The sequence below is a fragment of the Spermophilus citellus genome (assembly GCF_964194105.1).
Source record: "Spermophilus citellus genome assembly, chromosome: 2".
In the NCBI taxonomy this organism is placed as follows: domain Eukaryota; kingdom Metazoa; phylum Chordata; class Mammalia; order Rodentia; family Sciuridae; genus Spermophilus; species Spermophilus citellus.
In genome coordinates, this window is record NC_138183.1 from 184668255 (window position 1) to 184690795 (window position 22541).

At 36.8% G+C, this 22541-nt stretch overlaps 1 protein-coding gene across 5 annotated transcripts in view; it reads left to right on the forward strand.

The window, feature by feature from the left end:
* Positions 1–22541, forward strand: part of DLG2 (discs large MAGUK scaffold protein 2) — a gene marked incomplete at both ends in the record, with an annotated part of 2048692 nt that overhangs the window by 2022862 nt on the left and 3289 nt on the right. For all 5 annotated transcript variants that reach the window (XM_081281630.1, XM_081281626.1, XM_081281627.1 and 2 more), the window contains 4 exons: positions 7602–7652; positions 8774–8875; positions 11191–11363; positions 18955–19064. In XM_081281630.1, the coding sequence (XP_081137756.1) occupies positions 7602–7652; positions 8774–8875; positions 11191–11363; positions 18955–19064 (436 nt within the window). The remainder of the gene's footprint in view (positions 1–7601; positions 7653–8773; positions 8876–11190; positions 11364–18954; positions 19065–22541) is intronic.

Genomic DNA, 22541 nt, shown 5'->3' on the forward strand with positions numbered 1-22541 from the left:
TCCAACCTCAGCTGGTGGTGACCCAATGATTCAATTCTCACAGAGAAAGTGCAAAAAAAGTTCAACATAGTGGATTTTGACATTCCACCGCCTGCCTCCCCCTGATCAATTTAAACTCCCTGCAGGAGGGTGAAGAAGTCATTATGATTTTATTTTCCTTATCATTTTGCCTTTTTCTGTTTTGTTCCCTTTTAAATCAGACATGAATCTTATATCACTTTCTCCTTGCTTAATATTTTAAACTAGATACTATATTTATATATCTAACTTTATTTGGGGGATGGTTGGGAAAGCAATGAGAAAGTTTCTTCCTCTAATGGTGAAGGAACTCCCATTTGGGGGGAAAAAAGTGAGCAAATAAGATAACTGAAAAGGTAGGTAATTATTTAAAAATTATTTCTGTTTTTTTCTTTGGTCACCTCAAGCCATTTGCTTAGTATATGGAAATACTCACCAAACACCAAACACATCCTTTTGTTCAGTTCTTGTGGTTTCTTACCACCTACTTACTGGTTTTTGGTGACTAATATAGATACAAATTGTCATTGGGATTCTTAGAACTTTTATAATATAAATTTGTACTCCTTAATGAAAGGGATTTCCCAAAAAGCAATTGCCAAGGATATTAGAAAACTGCAGGCCCAATACATGACCACAGCTACCAAGGCAGAAATTGGTATTGTCTTTTGCTTAAATATTATAGTAATTAAAAACTAAAATCAGCTGGGGTATTTTCCCCCATGATATCATCACACTTTACAAGATTTTTTGAGTTGGAATGCAAAATAGTGTTGTGGAATATTTTAAATGTAATTTGGATTTTGAGAAAGGCATTGGAGAATCAGATTAGTAGCAGGTTAAAAAAAAAAAAAGGTGCAGAAGAAGAAAGATGGCAGACCAAGGTCCAGAGGAGGCAGATGAGAAAGATGAGACATGCCAAAGAATGAAGAGACAAAAATTTCAATGAGCATATTTATCATATGATATTAGAATCACCCAATTTTCTTATCAATAGAAGTCTTAGAAGTTCACCAAGTCTTATTGAAGGAAGGATTTAAAAGGGTAGCTTTCAACATGATTCTTGACATTATGAGTTTCTTCTTACTCTTATAAATTTTTGACTAACCCAATTTAAAAAAAATTGTTTCTCCCATTTTTCATTTGATTTTAAACAACAACAAAAAAAAAGCCACAAGCCAAGAAGTAACCAAAGCTTATCTTCTGACTTTTGTTTTACTACTGGAGATTAAATCCAGAGGTGATTTTTCCACTGATACACACACCCAGTCCTTTTTTAATTTGTTTTTTTTGTTTTGTTTTGTTTTTAGTTTTTGTGGGGTTTGTTTTGCTTTGTGTTTTTTTTTTTGTTTGTTTGTTTTGTTTTTTTTTTGAGACAGTGTCTCCCTGAGTTGATGAGACTAGCCTCCAACTTGTGATCTCAGCTCCCTGAGTCACTGGGATTACAGGTGTGCAGCACATCTGGCTTTCTCAATTATACAATTTATTTGTTGGCTTTCATGGAAACCATTGATACTAATTTCTTTAGTGTTCAGTTTTCAATTATCAAAACTGTTCTTTCTTCCAGTAGACAAATACATGGGAAAGGAAAACACCATGCCTTATTCTTCTCTATCTTCCATGGAACGTATATATAAGAAGTATCTTTTTATTTAGAAATCACATTTTTTTGGAGTATAGCCTCCTTTTCTGTATTTCAGAAGCAGGATTTTTTTTCCAGAATCATTATGTTATAAAAATTATGCAAAAGTTTTCAGCAGCTTGACAAGTTTTTGGAGTGATTACCATAATGACATCAATAATTCCTTTTACTCTCAAATGGTAGCTGCTGCACACAAATGTTTATTGGATAAAAAAACATTTATATGCATCTTGAATTATCTATGAGAAGAAAGAAGAGTTGGAGGTAAATTCTATATTAGTAGGACAAGTGTAGAATCTAATCATTATATTGGTTTGGAGTTACAGAAGGTCATCCACTCAGATTTTCCTTACAAGTCATTTGTCGAAGCTAGAGGGGAAAAAAATTACCATTGTTTTCCCTCCAAGATATAAATACAAGGGATTCCAGAAGAATATTAATTTGTCATCTACCATAAGTCAGGTTCCCTTCACTGGTACCATGAGACCCCAAATAAACATAAACTAACTCTGGATCGCAGCACACATATAGTAGGAGAAAGAGTTCAATAAATGAGAATGTGCACAAAATGAGGCAGGTTATAGGAGATAAGTTTAACTCAAGAATAATGACAGAATCAGAGATGGTTTCAGAAAGGAAGCTTTGATCTGAGCTTCAGAAAGATGAGACAGACACTTACCAGCTAGGCAAAATGAGGAAGGAATTTTCTAGAAAGGGCAATGTTGTGACAAAATCCATAGAGGCTTGGCCCAGACTTCCAGAAAGAAGCAACTTTGATATCAAAATAGGCTGCATTTTTCTACTGAATTCCTGGCTTTTGCTATAATTATGATTAACTTTATCATCTTTTGAATAGCAGTATGAACAAAAACTAAAAGGACTCTTTTCATAAAGTCCAGGTGTTATATTTTACTTTTAGAACTGTGCCATGTCCACTTTAGGGACAAAATGGCTATAATAAAGTGTGAGTGATGAGAAATGGTCCCAGGTCCTTGTTCCACAGGCCCAAGGGCACAGTTCACACTGCATCCTGGAGTTACATGTTTTGGCAGACTCACCTGAAGGTGTCCTGTTTCCTGAGATAACACCTGCACACACATTCATGGACACAGACCTCAATTTCTAATAAATAGTTCAGACCTCTGCTACACCACCTCAGGCATATCAAATAATTATTTGTTCCAATTCCAACTACATTGAGAAGCAGCTAAAATGCAGTTAATCACAGGGTACATTGTCTAATTAACAAAATACCACATCAAAACTGTCTTAATTCTTGGCCAATTCCAAATTTCCATCTGCCAATAAAGAAGTGAAGTGAAGTCTTGTATTTGGGGCTCTTGTGTACCACATCTTTCAGTTGCCCTTGTATTGGAAGGCAATAAATACCAAGCAAAAATAATGGGGACCAGGCAAACCTCTGCAGCTGAAGACCTGCCTTCTCAAAGCTCTTGACACAGCATGGATGTATAGGAGCTGATGATAATACTTTTAACCCACTGGGGCTCATCAGTTAAGAAGGATTTTCAAAACAAGGATCTTGAAGAAATGATTTGAGTGAAACTGACATGTTGATATGAAAGCCAAGATTTCTCCACTGGAGTCTGAAAATAACGCACATATTCTTTGCTTTACTCCGCTATTCTCAAGTTTTGCCCTTGGATGCCTTTAGTTCTTTCATCTTTATAGAGCAATTTTTCATTCCACCTGTTGTTTCATTTGACTTCTGCAATAAAACTATTACATGTATTTTACACTGATAGTCCACTTTTTAAGGGAAGAAGTTAAAGCTCCAAGAAGCTGTATACTCATCAATAAGTGGTAGCACTACAGTTCCAACCAAGACCTTTTGCTTTAATTCCAGACATTTTTCACTCTTCCCTATACTTTGCTATCCCAGCCTCTTGATGTTTGTATCTACTACATTCCAATCATCCCATGCTACTCATCCAATTAATATAGTCAACAACATTGACAAAACATTAACTATATGCTAATCCTTATTTCAAGGGCTTCATAAAACAATTTAATCTTCTGAACATCCTATGAAGATGCTATGTGATTTTGCAAAAACTAAAGTATCAGTAGTCCCTTATATAAAACGAGTAGCTTAGATTAGAACTGAGATTGAAAATATATTTCAATCAAGATTTCAGCTCTGGCCAATGGGTAGTATCTGCCTGATGAGTTGTACTGAAAAGTATTCTGAGGCCACATTGAGTAATGCAGACAATGATCAGTTTGTGATACCTACCAAGAACATAGGATGTAGGAATAATGTGCTACACACTTGCCTCTGAAGCACATGGACTCCAATCCTCACTTAGCCTAAAGTTTGATGGTTCTAAGAATCTAATTTATTCTTAATAGCCATCATATGCTACCACTAAATGCTGAATTTTGAACATTAAATGGACTACCACTAGTCGTCTCTTCCCACCCCTCTCTCATTTCCAAGGATTCATGAAGAAAAGCATTTTACTTTTCCCAATCCTGAAGACATATTAGGGTCTTATTCTGGATATATCTCACTGTGACTTGCTTCCAGTTTACAAACAAAATGTTTCATGGGGACTGCCACAAATCCTCTGCCAAGTCTCTGACAGCTGCAAACATCCACTCTGTGCTGCTTGCCCACTTCCAGCCATGCAGTTGCCAAAACAAGACCAAGAAATAGTTTGTACCTTTTCACCAGCTGTTATTTCTTAAGTGCCAACTTCTTCAGAGGAAAAAATAGAAAACTAAGGATGACTATTTTATGCAGATGATACAGTAGAACTTTCAAATAAAAGAGCCAATTTTGCAGATGGAACCCCTTATGGCCCCTCAATGTGTCTGACCTGATTTCTGTCCCCTCGCCTTTGTTCCTTAGTAAGCTCTACCCCCCACACACACACACAGGGAATTCTACATCTCTCACTCTTTTGAGACAGAGTGATACACTCAGCACAATCAAAACAAGATATGGTTTAAAATCTTGACTCCACCTCCTCCTAGTTAAGGAAATAGGCCTCATCGATGTCTCTGAGCCTCAGTTTCTTCATCTGTAAAATGGGGATCATCAGAGCACCAATTACCTAAGAAAAACTGTGAACAATTAGAAGCCAATGGATGTGAAAGCCCCTCTAGACCCACAAAGTGCCAGGGATATGAGTTTTCTTCATTACTTCCCTTCTTTGTTCATCTAATGTTTCATTACTCACGGGGCTTTTCATTCTTGAGTCTGAAAATGAAATTGACTTTACATTCACAGCTACTATGTCATGCCAACTTCCATAGCTTCCCTGCAGGCCTCCTTGGTATCCCCAGTACCTGGTTGTATGGGGCCTTGAGAACTGGGAGGAACCTTGACATAAAGGAAACTGCCATTTCTACCTACCCATACCACTGTTCTGAGCAAGACCCAGCACCGTTCATAGTTGCAGAATGAAACCAAAGAGTGATGGATAAACAAGAAACTATAAAACTCTTTAAAAATTGATCAAACTGGGCACAGTGGCACACGCCTGTAATCCCAGCAGCTAGGGAGGCTGAGGCAGAAGGATTGTGAGTTCAAAGCCAGCCTCAGCAAAAGCAAGGCACTAAGCAACTCAGTGAGACCCTGTCTCTAAATAAAATACAAAATAGGGCTGGGGATGTGACTCAGTGGTTGAGTGCCCCTGAGTTTAATCCCCAGTACCCCCCAAGAAAAATTAATTAAAGCTATGTTTTGCCCTGATTTTTTGAATCACAAATATACATACTGATATCAAATATCTTATTTAAGGCTTATTTAAGACATTTTTAAATGTCCCATCAGAATGATTTGCAAAGCTACTGGAAAGAGATTCATATGGAAGCATGACATGTTATGTTTATTTAGAGGAAACCATATTTCCCAAAGTGAAATGATCATATTGACAGAAACACAAAACAGAACCTATCTTTAGCCTCATTACTCATTCTGTTCCTCATAACTGAAATGAGAATGTGAATTCATTGACATCTTTCTTTACTTTAAGCACTTGAATGCACTCTGAGGATGCAGTGATAAACGAAACACAGTATTTGCCTTTATGGAGTTCCCAGAATAATGGGAAGACTCGAATATTATTACCTGGTATTTGAAATTTATATTATCTGACAATCAGGATTCTCCTCTCATGTTATTTTATGAAGAACCCTCTATATAGTTTTACATTACAATGTTATCCTACCACACTTCTATCCTGAAAGCTATGCATTTTCCCCCAATAATTTTTACACTTCTCTTCTGAATGCTTATGACATGTACATACCTCAGGCTTTAGATACCTGGAGCTTAGCAGTCAATGGCCTTTTTTTATTTTGGCCTAGACTAAATTTCAGTAGTTCAGTTTATTCAGAAGGATTCATTCTTTTCCTGAATTTAGAAAATTGTGAATCTGACTCATTGAGCACCAAACCCCTGCTCAGATATGGGAAAGTCCCCTGCAAATTTCTGAGATGGCCACATATAGCTGCTACTAAGGAGGAGGATTGGCCCACTCTCTGTACCATTAGGATGTAGTAGGGCCTAGCAGTTGCATCCTAAGAAGAAGCCCTCCTCAAGGTAAATGTCAGATATGGCTTAAGCCTGTAGCCATTCCTTACACTTGAAAAAGTAAGAGCCCACAAACCATACAGCCACCAAGTCTCCAGGGAAGACACCTGTACTCTACAACTTGACCCACCTGTTGTTTCACTTTACCAAAGCAGTTGCTATTATCAAAACCATCTTTGATATTACCTCACTTCATGAAATCAACCCACCTTTCCTTGGTGCTGGGCCTACTGAAGTAGAACTTGACATTGGCACACTGAGTATGTTTCAGGGGTGGTGAGCATATAAAGCAATGAGGTTAATAGCCCTTTGGCTTCAGAAAGTCTACATCATGTCCCATTCCTCTTCCACTACCTCTTCTAACAGACACAAAGTCATATCCAACAGTCCTAACCTATTTCCCCACCAAAGTTTAGTCAGTATAAGACCTAACACAAATAAAGGAGCAGGCCCTTTAGGGTTTGCAACTGACTTGAGCTAAGCCCATGACCAATTTTTGACCAAATGGATAAAAATAAATGACTAAAATCTAATTATCAAAACCCAATATACTCTCCACAGTTATTTGCTGACTTGAGACCCACACTGAATCAGCAGACTTACAGTGAACAGAAGTGTAGAGGATAACACTTTTACGCCATTGTCTTCCTTAGTTCTCTTTCTGAAGTTTCAGAGCATGATTTAGCAGCAATTGCAAACCAATATATAAGGCACTCCTCTCAATTTGTTGTTGTTGGTGGTAGTGGTGGCTGCTGCTGAGAATCCAACCCAGGGTCTCACACAAGCTAAGCACACACTCCACCACTGAACTTCACCTCCGGCCTCCTCTCAATTTTTAACTTTCTTTAATTGGCCCACAACATTCTCCTGATGACTTAATATTAAGGAAAAAAATCTTTAGTGTCCTGTAATTTTCTAATGAAATTTTACATCATAAATGAAATAAACAGACATTTGCTTTTAAACAATGTTCAAAAATATAAGATGTAATAAAAGAAAAATTTAGAAGAGGTAGCAATGAACTGATGGATAGACCCTTTCCTTGAACTAAATGGCTTTAATTTAGTTGGTCACACTTGGTGTAGTGGCATGGCACTCCATTAGGAACATAAGACAGAGAGCAGTCTCACAGATCCTTACCCTGTTGCTGAGAACCACAGCCAGTTTTTATGTAGAGTTATGACTGTGAGATAACCTAACACTAAGACAGTGCTAAAGAATTCTATGAGGATGAAGGAAATTTTTGAATGGTTCAGGGAGAGAAAGCAAGGAAAATTAACCCTGAACTGTGTCTGCTTCCTATGTTTCAGAGCAGGGATTTTAGCTCTGGTGAATTACTGGTTGTTAGTCGACTGTAATTTTCCTCTCTTTTCTTCTCAGGAGGGCAAGAAGACCTCATTCTTTCCTATGAGCCTGTCACAAGGCAGGAAAGTAAGTTTCCCAGCATTCTCGGGTTCCTGATTTCCAGGCCATAACAGGTGACACAACTGAAGGAGGGAAACAGTGACGGCTAAGGAAAATACACTCGGCTTAAAACTCAGTTGCCCCTAAACTACACCCTACTGTCTTTCTTTGGCCCTGTCACCATACAACAACTTCCTTGTGAAACATGACCAATACCAGCTCCCAAGAGGATGGAGCAGCCCTTCAAATGAGTGGCCCTTGGTGGGAAGGAGCACATCCAAGTGTCTGGCTAGAGAGCCCTAGCCAGAGAACCTGAAGGCTAAATCCTCCCAGGAAGCTTGTGTTAGCCCAGTACTAAGAACATTCTAGCAGACCTAAGATAGAGCTATCTGAAGGCTTCCCAGGGAAATTGACTCAATTTTTCTGGAGGCCATTTATACAGAGGCTGATGGCTATTGACAAGGATGTTGCAGAGAAAATTCAAGCATCAGATGGGCAGAGTTGCCAAATGAACTTTAGAGATCCTTTGAATCCCAGATACAAAGGAATTAGGAAAACCCCAGCAGAGCACAGAGTATTTTGAGCTGAGAGAAAGAAATTATAAAAACATAAAGTGTCATTACTACTAACAATTGCTTTTAAACAATGGCCAAACAGCTGGTTTGAATTCTTTCTTTCTCCCACTCAACTGACTAAACCCGGGTGTTTTGACATTGTGTAGGCATAAATGAAGAATAAGCAAAACTCTTCCAAATGCTTTTCTTTCTTTTTTTTTTTTTTACATTTTTCTAGTTGAAGATGGTCACAATACATTTATTTTATTTATTTTTATGTGGTGCTGAGGATTGAACCCAGCGACTCACACCTTCGAGGCAAGCGCTCCAACACTGAGCCACAACCCCAGCCCCCATTGACAGTCCCTTCAGTTGCTTTTTTGGGGGGTGGGGGGTAAGTCCCAGACAGTAGGCACAGTCAACATCCTGAGGAGTAAACATTCATTTCCCTATGTTGGGTAATTGATCCAACGTTATTCCTTTGGCAGTTCTTACTGTTTGGCAGTTTCACTTTAAGAATCACCCTTGCAGGGCAATTTTTCAATGATCTCCAAGTCAGTCTGCATATCTGCATCTTCTTTTTCCTATCTGCAGTAAACTATACCCGGCCAGTGATTATCCTGGGCCCCATGAAGGATCGAATCAATGACGACTTGATATCTGAATTTCCTGATAAATTTGGCTCCTGTGTGCCTCGTAAGTATCATTTCTCTTTTTTACAGGAAAAAGCTTGGATTCTTTATGATAAAATAATATTATTCTTCTGGTAGTTTCTGGTTTTCCAAATACCACCAGTTACCCATTATCTGAGCACTGTCTTTCATTTCTCTGCCTAACACTTTGCATCTATGCTGCTATGTGCTGTTCTCTATTTGGTAAGTATGATAATGTTCTCTCCAAACGGACTGTAGTCCCATAGAAGGTAGGCAGGATCTCTGTAAACCCCTAGCACTTAAAACAGCATAGAATTTATGATAGGCCACAGAATGTTCTTACAGACTGATTAAAATGCCACTATAACATCTTATTCCATAGAATGAGGGAGGTCAGAATCAGTCATATATTAAAATCTTCTCAGGATGACTTAGGACAATTTGTTAATCCCAAAATCAAATAGCTTTTCCATGAGTTTTGACAGTACAGGTCTTAGGAGAATGAAAATAAGATGTCTGAGACTTTATTCTACCCTAAAAACCTCTGAAGACTCTAATCTGCTTTGTCATAATTGACAAACATTGGGTCTCCTAGCCTCTCTGTAGCTCTGTAAGCTTCTGTCTGCTATAACTTTTCCCCCTACCATCACACTTCGCCACCCACCCCTATGCACAGAGACCTTCTGTGCAGACAAGCTCACTAGCAAAATTGAGCTTACTCCATAAGGAAAATCTGATCCCAACAAATACTTCTCCCTCATTCTTCAAGTGTCTCTAACATTTCAATAGTGCAAATTTCCCTTAAAGTACTAAAGAATAGCAGGACTCAGGTGTATTACATGGGCAAAAGAGAGCTAGGATGATTGCTGCATCTCCTGAGCCAGTTCCCAGAGAAGTTCCCAGCCTTGGGAAGAGTTCGTGCCACAGAACATATCCCAATAAAGTCTTCAGATGGAAAAGATCAAATAAAACCCTCCGTTAATTACAGCAGCTTCCAGTTGGATCTTCCACTTTTTATTTATTTATTTACTCTAATTAGGTATATGTGACATAGAATGCATTTTGATTCATTGATCTTCCACTTTTTGAGAGAAATAAAACAAAGTTCTTAAGCATTACATCCACTTCCCCTTCATCTCACACATGCTACTTTTTTCATTAATAGCACTATTTCATGATAAGCAGTGCATGTTCATTGTACAAAACTTGAAAAATGCAAAAAAGAAACTTAAACAAGAAAGTAAAAAGTACACAGAATGCCCCATAACATCCAGAAATAACATCACGGATATATTATTTCTTCCATTATATACGTTTTTTCATATGATAGATGGGTTTTTGACATTATTTAAAATTTTATGCAACTATTTTAATGATTAGTATGTCATAATTAATCATTCTTCATTTATGGATGCTTTGGGTTTTCTCTATTTTTCATCACTGAATTTATAATTGAACTATAAAACCATCATTTACAAATTAATAAAATTAATATCTTTAGAGTTAAAACTGTATCTGAAGTTTCAATCACTTTTAACATAGATTCTTAGAAAAAAACTGAGTAAAACTTTAGATATTTTTAGATATATTTTAACTTTTTTAAGTCATATCGCTAGATGTTTTTCCCCTCTTTCTAAAACATGTAAGTGCAATGGTTAGACTTGCTGACTTTTCGTCCTACCTGTACTGTGATTCTCTTATTACACATATTTTTTAAATCCCTGAACACATTATAACTGTATGACAATGTTTTTCTCCTAGTTACATGACTTTATTTCTTTGCTTATCTCATAATTTTTATTTTGTGTCAGACACTACAGTGGTGTATTGCTGGAAATCACATTTTGTTATCTTCCTTCATGTAATATATTTGTTCTGGAAAGCAACTGCCAAAACAGTTTGTTCCAGCTGCAACTTGGCTTTAGACTTTGTAAAGATGGGTATAGAGTAAGTCTAGAGTAGCATTCCAGAATGTGGCCTTTCTGGGGTTTCAATCAAATGCCCAATTCTGGCTGAACTCCAGTGTCTCTTAACATTGTGTGACCTCTATACTTTCCAAGTGGAAAGGACTCCTAGGTAGAGAGGTGTAGTGAATGTACAGTTTCCCTCATATATTTTTATTCTCTCACAATTACAGTTCTTCACTGTTAATTGGTGCCTGAAAACAGTTGTTCCATGTTAAGTTTTATAATTTTTTGTGGTAGGAGATTAAGACTGGTACCTGTTACCATGTCATGGTTCATCATATTACATATGTTTATGTATCTATGTGGGGGCATGGTAGAGAAAAATAGGTGGTGAAAAGGAAGCTTATAAAAATAAATGTGTCTTAATTTTTTTATTTCTTATTTTGTAAAGATACTACAAGGCCGAAGCGTGACTATGAAGTGGATGGGAGAGACTATCACTTTGTCATTTCCAGAGAACAAATGGAGAAAGATATTCAAGAGCACAAATTTATAGAAGCTGGCCAGTACAATGACAATTTATATGGAACCAGTGTGCAGTCTGTGAGATTTGTAGCAGAAAGGGTATGTTTGCCAATCTCCTTATAACTCTCCACAAGAGTATATCTAGGTGGCAAACTGTGTCTTTTTTTTTTTAATCATTACTCTTTCCTGATTGCAGTTGAAAAACTTTGATTAAATATTCCTTTTAAGGTTTCCAAGGAGAGAATCACCTTAGAGCAATGTCATTAATCTATATTCTAATCTCAATAAAGTATTCTAACTACATGGAAAGGGGAGAGAACAGAGGATCTATAAAGCTAGTTAACAGCCGTAAGTTTATGGGGCCTCAGTTTATTCTTGACTCTCTGAGACCCTAATAAATAAAACCTTTAAGGATAATAAATAAAACCTTTGTTACTTTTGGTTACCTAGTTGTGTTCAAAGGATTTACTTCTCTATTTCTCCTTTTCTCCCTCTCCCCCCACCCCCGGCCAATCTCAAAACTTGCTATCTTCATGTTGGAGGGTAGATATATCAGAAAAGTTTCAATTTAGAGAAAGTGTCAATGCTGTCATTCCCTTCTTCCTGACCATTTCAGAGCAGGGAATATAGGAGAATGTTTAAGAGAGAAGAGGATAGGAAGATACTTGAATGGGGCTTTAGAATGGGCCCATACAGAGATGCCATCTCCTATAAACACAAAGAAGCAAAGTCAGAAAATATTTGTCAGGTTGGTTGGATTTGATGTGATGCTTTCCGCCCTTTTGATGTACTAATAAAAGGTCAAACAATTTTTTCTAAGATGAAAAGATGGCTAAATAGAGGTGGCCAGCTTTGTCTTCTTTCTCCACAAAGAACAATTAAAGTAACAGATATATGCTGCATTTCAAGGTGAGCAAAGGGAGGAGAATACTGGAAATCAGCAAGAGAGAGATTGGAACCTTATAAGATTCAGAGACCTGGGACAACAGCATAAAAAGAAAATTACAACACTCGGGCAACTGCAACCCCCAGTTCCATAGCCAGGGTACACACAGTCCCTGGCTCCAACTTGGTCCAGCAGCTCTGATGCAAGCTCACTGGGTCCTGCACTGTAGGATATATAGGTGTTGTGACATGGAGGGGAATGGAGGGTGCCACCCTCAACAGTCAGGAGATCAGGAGGCCTGTTCTCTGAGATCATGTGCACATCCATCTGTGTGTGGTTTTGTGCCAGTTCCAGGACTGAAATCAGATTCCCAAATGGTTTCTTCCATCCCTGCCCTCTGTGCAGCATTTAGGCAATTGTTTCTGACAGTGAGAAGGGAACACCATGATTCCCACTGCTAGCTTGCCCACAGGGACATGTTGAAGGGTCCTTGAGTGACTACTACATCAGCTATCTCCTTACCCTTGAACATGCAAGGTGGGGAGGGTCAAGAGCAACTTCACCTAGCTACATTCATGTCCCACTCCCACTTGTTCCTGGGCAGACACTACAGCTGAAGGAGTTCAGGATGTAGAAAAGACCCAGCTACTGTCCCACCCATAGGTATGCATGGCCAAGTTCCCAGAGGAACTTCGTCCAGCTCCGGTTGAGTTCCCACTCCCCAGGCAGCACAGTCACTGAAGCACAAGAACACCAGGGTTCCTGCTGCCATAACACATACACCATTTCCAGTGCTGCCTGCTACTGCATCTGGTTTGACCACACAGTGCTGTCCAGACTGGCTGAGTGCCACAGAGCAGGTGCTGCAGTTCTCACCAATGCCTCTCCCCAGTTCTCACACCACTGAGTAATTGTAAGAAAAATGTACTGAGCCTTTCACCATGCTGGGGCCACCTGTGCCAAGGGCTCTTGCTAGTAACAGAGCTAACATTAAAAATACCTGAGGAAACTCTTGTGGCATGATGGGAGCCACCTCTCCCGTCACAGGAGCAAGCACACAGTGAACACCCCACACCCACTGCTGTCTGCACTACAATTGCCTGAACCACTAGAGTATCTTCATTCTTATGTGGCCTGCAGAAATAAGGAGTCTCTCTGACTCCTACAAGGTACACATTGTGGCGAAGTCATTATTTACAGCCAAAGAAGCTATAGGGGGAGTCACTATGCTACCCAGCTAGAATTAAAGACAACATTGCCTAACAAACCAACACCCCATGATCCAGCTTCAGGAAAAAGCTGCTAAGTAGGTCACCCCATAAAATTAGTAGAGAAATTTGATACAATAGATGCACAAATCTCACCATAAAAAAAACAACTATAAAAGCACAAGGTAATATGACACCTCCAAAAGAACATAATAATTTTCTAGCAACAGATAGCAAAGAAGTCAAAATGAGTGGAATGCCTCATAAAGAATTTTAAAGAGTGACTACAAAATGTTCAATGAGATCAAAGAGAATAGAGACAAACCATTAAATGAAATTAGGAAAACAACGCAGGATATAAATGCAGTAAAGAGACATTCTGAAAAATAACTAAATAGAAATCTGGGAAATTAAGAGCTCAACAAATCAAATAAAAAAATACAATTGAAAGCCTCAAAATCAGACTAGATTAAGCAGAAGAAAGAATATCTAAATTTGAAGACAGGTTCCAGTCAGAAAAAAATAAATAAAAAGAAGAGTATTACAGACCTACAAGCCTCATTAAATGTACAAACATCTACATTTGGGGGTTACTCAAAAGTGAAGGTCATTTTTTGGATTACTCAAAAGTGAAGGTCATAGGAAAAAAAGCTAAGATAATAGAAAACCTATTCAATGAAATAATAACAGAAAACTTCCCTAATTTGGGGAAACATATGAACACTCATATATAGGAGACTTATGGGACCCCAAACAGACATGACCAGAAAGTAAATTTACCACAGCATATTATGATTATACTATCAAGGGTACAAGACAAAGAAAAACTCTAAAATCTATAAGACAAAGCATAAAGTTATATTTAAGTTTCCTGTTAGACATAGAAACTCTGTATTCCAAGAAGGAATGGAATGACATATTCTAAGTCCTGAAAGAAAATAACTCTGTATTCCAAGAAGGAATGGAATGACATATTCTAAGTCCTGAAAGAAATAACTAAGGCTATCCTTCAGAAATGAAGAAGAAATAAATACCTGCCAAGACAAGCAAAAACTGAGGAAGTTCATGATGATCAAATTAACTTTAAAACAGATAAGTAAGAGAGTCCTACATCCACAAGTGAAAGAAAGATAAATACCATCATGAAATCATCTAAAAGTATAAATCCCACTAGAAACACAAAAGAGAAGTGAAAAAGAACCCAACACTATCAATAGAATAAACCACTAGACCACAAAGATGAACAAGAGAGGAAGAAAGAATAGAGACTATTCAAAACAACTAGAAGAAATGTTTTAAAAAATGATAGGAATAAGTCCTTACCTACCAATGATAACCTTAAATGCAACAAATTAAATTCTCCAATTAAAAGTACAGATTGGTTGAATGAATGTAAAAAAAGAAAAAAACATGCTGCCTATAAGAAACTGACTTCACAAGTAATGACACACACAGACTGAAAATGGAAGGATAGAAAATAGTACTCCAAGCAATGAAAATCTAAAATGAGCAGGAATAGTTACTCATATTTCCAGCAAAATAGACTTAAAGAAAAAACTAAGAAGAGATAAAGAAGGCCACTTCATAATGATCAAGAGATAAATTTATGAAGAAATTATGATTATAAATCTATATGCATCTAATTTCAGAGAACCCAACTTTATAAGACAAACACTATTAAACCTAAACGAAGAGATAGGATCTAAAACAATAATAGTGAGGGATTCCAACACCCTTCTCTTTCCAATGTACATCCAGACAAAACATCAAAGAAATAGACTTAAATTACACCATAAATCAAAAAGACAAAACATAATTTAAAGAACATTTCTATTCAACAATGTGGAATAGACATTCTTTTTATCAGCCCATTGAAACTTCTCTAGAATCCACCATATATGACCCAAAACAAGTCTTAACAAATTCAAGAAAATTTAAATCATACCCTGTATCTTTTCTGATTATAATGGAATAAAACTGGAAATCATCAACAAAAGAAATTTTAGAAATTACATAAATATATAGAAACTGAACAACACAGATTTGAATAGTGAGTCATTGAGAAAGGAAGAAAGGAATTTTTTTTAAATTACTCAAAACAGTGAAAATGGAAATACAGCATACCAAAACTTGTGGGATGCAACAAAAGTAGTACTAAGTAGGAAGTTCCTAGCAATGAATATCTACATTTTAAAAATATAAACTAAAATTTCAAGTAAGCAACCTAATGCTATATCTCTTAGATATAGGACTTATAAGAGCAAGAATAAACAAAATCCAAAATTAATAGACAGAAAGAAAGAAAAAAGATCAGCGGGGAAATAAATGACACAGAGACTATAAAAAATACAAAAGCTCAATAAAATAGAATTGGTTTTTTGAAAATATAAATAACATTTACAAAATGTTAGTTGAATCAACCTAGGAAACAAAGAGAGAAGGGCCAAATAAATAAAAGCAGAAATGGAAAAGAAAACATTACAGCCTATACTAGAGAAATACAGAAGATCATTAAGGATTATTATGAAAAAACATATGCTAACAAATTAAAAACCCCAGAAGATATGGATAAATTTCGGGACATACATGGTATATCAAAATTGAACCATGAGCACATAAAATCCTGAATAAATCGAGTAATTATATAGAATTGGTTTGAGGAAAGCCTTCCCTTATACAAAGGAAAGCCGGTACTTCACGGGCTTCACTGTTGGATTTTACCAAAATTTAAATAACAAATGCCAATTCTTCTTAATCTATTCCACAGACTTGAGGGGGAAACTTTCCACACTCAGATGAGGTCAGAATTACCCTGTTGCAAAAAATAGACAAGGATACAATAGAAAAAGAAAATTACAATATCCCTGATGAATCATAGTTGCAAAAATTCTCAACAAAAAAGCTAGCAAATCAACTTGAATATGTGGGTACATGCCGATAGTCTCAGCAATTTGAAAGGCTGAGGCAGGAACAGCCTCTTCAATAAATGGTGCTTGGACTGGATATCCATGTGCAGAATACTGAAACTGTCACCATATATAAAAACAAACTCAAGATAGATAAAGGCTTAAATCTAAGATCTGAAACTTAAACCACCAAAAGTAAGCACTTCAAGATACTGGTACAGGCAATGATTTTCTGGATAGGCCCTCAAAAGCACAGGAAACCAAAGCAAAAATTGACAAATAGGATTAAATCAAACTAAAACCTACTGCACAACAAAGGAAACAATCAAGAGTGAACAGATGGAGCTGGGGATGTAGCTCAGTTAGTAGAGTGCTTGCCTCACATGAACAAGGTCCTAGGTTCAATCCCCAGCATCACAAAAAAAAAAAAAAAAAAAAAAAAAAAAAAGAGTGAAGGGATAACCCCCAGAATGGGAGAAAATATCCACCAACTATTCAATGTGACCAGGGTTAATATTCAAAATATGTAAAAAACTAAAACAAAATGCTCTGATTTGTTTTTAAAAATGGGGATTATGCTTTGGATCTACAAAGTCCCACAGAGGCCCATGTGTTATAGGCTTTGCAGTAATGTTGGCTTTGGGGAAGTAATTAGATTGCATAGGCTCTCATAGGCTCTCTTCTCTTCAGTGTTTTAATCCACTGATAGTCTCATAACTTGATGGCATTATTGAGAGGTGGTACAAACTGTAGGAGGTGGGACCTAGTTGGTAGATGTAGGTCACTGGGTATATGCCCTAGAAAGGTATATTTGGTCCTAACCCCTTCCCTTGCTTACTTTCTGCTTCGCAGGCACCATGATATAAGCAGGTTTGGCTATCATCAAAGAATAAAATGTAACAAATATTGCTGAGGAAATGGAGAAAAAGGAACACTAATACATTGTTTTAAGTTTTTTGAGGAATCTCCATACTGTTGAGGCAGTAGCCCACTTCTGGTACATATCCAAAGAAAATGAAATCTGCATGGCTATGTTTATAGGGGAACCTATTCACAACAGCTAAAATACAAAATGAATATAGGTGCCCATCAACAGTTGAACAGATAATGAAAATGTATATATGAAGTATTATTAAGCCATAAGGAAGAATGATCTCCTGTTATTTGCAACAAGAACAAGAGGAAAGAGGACAGATACCAAAAGACAAGTACTTCATGTTCTCTCTCTCTCATGTGGAAGCTAAAAATAAGTTAACCTGAAAGTAAGATACTGATTACTAGGTACAAAGAAGGACATGGGGTTGGTGAAGGGTGGGTTAATGGTAGTTTGATTTATTTGATCAGTGCACTATGTAGGCATGTATGGAAATACCACACTGAATTTCTTTAATATGTTTAATTAATTTATGTTAATAAAAGGGAAATATATGAAAAAGATGAGTCTATTTTCCTCTCTCGGAAAAGGCTAGGTTCTCTCAACATTATATGGATACTGGTTCTCATCAGTGTTTAGAAAATTGCAACTGTTTTCCTCTTTGAACGTGTAGATACCACCTTTAACTTAAAATGTGCTGTTCAGTGAGTAATCAAACAGCATTTATACCTTTTATATTACTATTGCACTTCAGAAAGAGCAAAATTGGAATTTATTGCTTATGTAATAAAGTCCAGTGAATACCTGAACTCTGTTTATTTTCACATGGATATTGTAAATTGTTTTTAACTCCTATTATTGATCTAGGACTGTCCCAATTTTTATAACATGATTTTTTTTTTCTCTGCTTGTATAAAGTTCTTCTAGCCTTGGGGTAATAAGGCCATTTCTTCCTAGGAGGTAGAATATTAGATGGCAAATTTACATCTACTTTTCCAGAAATACTTTATAAAGCATTTCCTTGCTCAGAGTACTCATTACAGTGAAATCCATGTTAAATGAGGTATGCTAAAATGTCATCAGGTTTTTGTTAACAAACTAGAAATTTTTATACCCTCTGTAAGATTCTCTTTCATCATTTAACCATATAACATTTAAGGTAACTTTTTTGTCGGTTCTCTCTAAACTGAACATATTAAGGACTGGATACATGTAAGCATTCAGCAAATGTTTAGGGAATTGTTCTAAATTCAAGTGATTACCATTCTTCCAAATTTAACATTGGTCAGGGTATGACAATGAAGTGTCTATTCCAACCAATGATTCTATCAGTACTTAAGGCTTGAGTTTGAGTCCTCCTAGCACTGAACTTTTTGGCAAGTTGAAAGTTCTGTCTTCATCTTCTCTTCCGTAAAATATAGTTGCTATCTCATAGATGAGGATTTCTTGATAATTTTTTTCAGGGATGTTTTATAAGTTTCATGGGAATGGACTTAATTACCTAACATATTACTACACATCTTCTTTGTGCAGTGCATTCTATATTTGTGGAAGAAAATAAAGTTCACTGAGAATATATATAAAATGTCTAGTCCACTGGTGGACACTTAGTAAAGGGGCTAATGAATATTAATTATCACAAGCATTCAGTGGTTACCCTATATATCAACTTTCATTTACTCTTTCTAGCAATCTTTTTTCTTTTTTTACCTATTGCATCCCATACCTTCTTCTAAAACACACATGCATTATTTTCATTTTGTTGGATTATGACCACTTTTTTAGAATTACTCCTTATTTTTCTTCTTTCTACCAGGGCAAACACTGTATCCTTGACGTATCAGGAAATGCTATCAAGCGATTACAAGTTGCCCAGCTCTATCCTATTGCCATCTTCATAAAGCCCAAGTCTCTGGAACCTCTAATGTAAGTAGAGGGCTCTGGAGTACCTCATGCAACTAACTCCCTCGTCTGTATTGCACAGCAAACTGTTAATACCTCTTTTTCACAAATAATTACAAATGGAGAATGCCATTTTGCTATTTTTAAGGATTTTGTTTGGTTAGTTTTCAAAATGATAGGAAAGGATCATCTTTGAGCTGCCTCTTACTTCTAAGTGCAGATTCATAGGTAAATCTTTTTAAATGTCTGCATTTTTTGTAGAGGGAGCAGGCAACATTTAGACTTTTTCCATTGGTGTTTTACATTGTCTTATAAAAGAATTCTGATGTTAGAAACTTCATATGCATAGACAAGTTTTCTTAGTGACATTGACAGTAAAAGGTCTGTAACTTAACCAGTAGCTCTATAGCACGTTTATGAGCCAGGGGATAATGTGAGACTCAAATTTTTTTCCAAAATGCTTATAAAATTCCTTCCTTCAAAAATCAGTAATCAGATTGGGCAATATTTATGCTGTAACTCTAAAATCACCATAGGCAACTCCCATACAGAAGTGAAGCTTTGTGGAGGTAATGATGTCAGAGCAAAGAGAACACAGCAGAGCCTTGAACGCTGGTCAGGATGAATTTGGTTCTTTGCTTTGTCAGTGGTCAGTTATATAACCTTTGGCAAATTACTGTATCTCCCTAAGATTTAATCTTCATATTTAAACTAGACTTTAATAAATACCTGATAGGACTAGTGTAAAAGTTAAGCCACAAGGTCATGAATTTAAAGCTCTGTGTACAGTCTTTGGTATATACTAAGTGCACAATAAATTTAGTAGTTATTATTATCAAAGATAGAAAGTTGCTGTATTATGAAAGATTAATGTAATTATATCATAAAATGTATAAAGTATCTTTGAAAGAACGTAAGAGGTAATTCCGGTTTGTCTGTTACAAGATCCTTTGCTCAAATACTGCTACTATTTGGGCCTCAAGAGGGTGTTGAACCACAGGGTATATACTTGAAAACAATGTTCATGGAAAAACTGAAGGCACGGAAATTATTTAATCCCAGAGGTGAAAGCAGTTATTTGCCAGTGATATCAGCTAACGGTTCTGGTCTTCTCTGAGGATGAAGAACCAAAGCACATTGCAGTAGCTAAAATGGCAGCCTGAGAAAATTAAGTTAAATATATACTTGGCCTCTGGAGAAATTGCCAGGAATGCATCTGAAAAGCAGAATATAGACACATGAGTAAAAGATAGAGAAAGGGTTTTTACCAGGATTCGGAAATAAAATCGTGAGGTCATTATCAGTGACAGCCAGCCCCTTGAATTTAGGTATTAAATTATGCTGAAGAACTTTAACTATCGTTGGTACTTGGAAAGGTATGTATTAAAGATTGAACAGTGGTTCTTAGTATTATTTCCCTAATAACATGTGTCAAATTTCCCTTTAGCAGGATACTGTGTTGGGCATTGCAGAGTTAAGCCACCACAGATTTCATAATCTGTAAAGAGCCTCACAAATATTTTAAATAGCACTAAAGTTAATAAGAAGAGTAGAAAAATGGCCCTCACCTCTTGAGAAAAACAACTTAAAGTTCTATTTCAGAAAAGAAAAATAAGTCTTCTCATAAACACACAATGAGATAAATGGCTTCCTAGGGAAGGAGGCCTGAGGGAGCAACAGCAGTGGCACTTTGGGTTCCGCACGATGCTGGGAGTGAGTCCCATCTGGTGCTCGGTAGAAGGTCCACTTCCTTCCACAACTATCAGATGACTTATTTAGTTTTGCCTTAGGGCACTGTCACAGCCACTTATCACCAGGGAAAATTAAACATACTGAGGGCTAGATTCCACAATGAGGACAGTGAATCTGACATAATGTGCTGCAGCCATATTCATAGGAATGAGTGCAGTGGTGATGCTGGTCAGACCAATGTGATCTCATTACTCAATGCTGAATGTTTACGGTTCACTCTTTTCTGAGGCTTTTACTTCAGGAGCAAAGCTAGCATGAATTGCCCATTGCCCAGAAAGGAGTGAGTGCCAGGTCAGCCAGAACAAAAACATGGCAGCTGTCACATTTAGGCATTGATACATCATCACACACATTATTTCTCAAGTGCATCATCCGCATCAAACCACAGAACTTATTAGCACATACATAGCTGACTTCAGCAGAGATAAAATCAAGGGCATGTATGAAAGAGATGTTCTTTTTATATCATGCTGCCATAACTTGTGCCCCTACCACAAAGCAATGAGATTCTTTCCCAGGTCTTATCACCCTGCCACCTCCAATCTCCTATTCCTGTCTTGCCCCCATGATGTCCTGTGTTTACTTCTGCCTATATCTATGTCATAATTATGTTTATCGGTCCCCATTTATTCATTCATTCACTTATCCATTCAACAAATAAGTATTGAACCAGGGTTGATTCCACATGCTAACGAACAAAGAACTTGCAGCTTAGACAAAGAGACAAAATTAATTCATATATTAGAGGACAGTGATATAAATTAAGCTATTACCTAAATAAGTTCAAATCAGATTCAGAAAGAAAGAAAAAAGAAACAGACTACCACAGACCAAGCAAGTTAAAGAAGATTCAGAGCTACATGACTTGTTTACTGGGAAAAATCATACCCCATTTGAATCAAATGTATGATATATGATATGTCAAGATCATTGTAATGTTTTGAGCAACCAATAAAAAAATAAAATAAAATCAGAGTTGAGAACCCTCAAAAAAAAAAAAGAAAAAGAAAAATCACCTTCTTTCTCTAAAGAGTATCCTTTGGTTTAATCCAACATCTTCTGCACTCCAGAGTGATATATCCAGCTTCTGGAGTACAGACATTTTGGAACAAAACAAGTTTACTTCAGCAACAAGAATTCAGGAAATTTCTGCTTTACATTTCAGCCTTCAGATATGTCTAAAACCATATTAATATCTAACTTCAGGGTTTTTTTATTTTACACATCAGCTTATTTTGAAAGACATCAAGTCTGTTTGAGATGTAAAGTCTGTTTGACTATAGTTTAAAAAAATAAAGCTTAAGTTCTTACTGCAAATTGTTCTTTATTAAATGCACAACCTTGGGGGAGTGCCAGGACTGCTTCAAGTCTTCTTAGTTCGTACTACAGAAAGGATTCACTAAGACCAGGAGTTCTAGACCTGACTCTCTGTCTTCCTAAGTGGCGTGCAAGGCAGTGATGCTTTCAAAAATTCTACATGCATCTGGGGAAATGGTTTTGCATTTGACTGGACTTTTTAATGCCTGGAGGACATTCTAAGAAAAGCTACCACTGATTAGGAATCAGCGAATTAGATTTTAGAGAAAAGTAGAGAATCTCCCACTTCTAACCTTGACTTGTCCTTGAGACTATATTAGGTTTAATAGTCTTACAATTATTAAGCAACATTTGCATACAGTTAATGATAAGTCCGTTGTTGGCAAACAGAAAGAAAAAGATAGGTAATCCTAGGCATAATTCCTTTGTAGC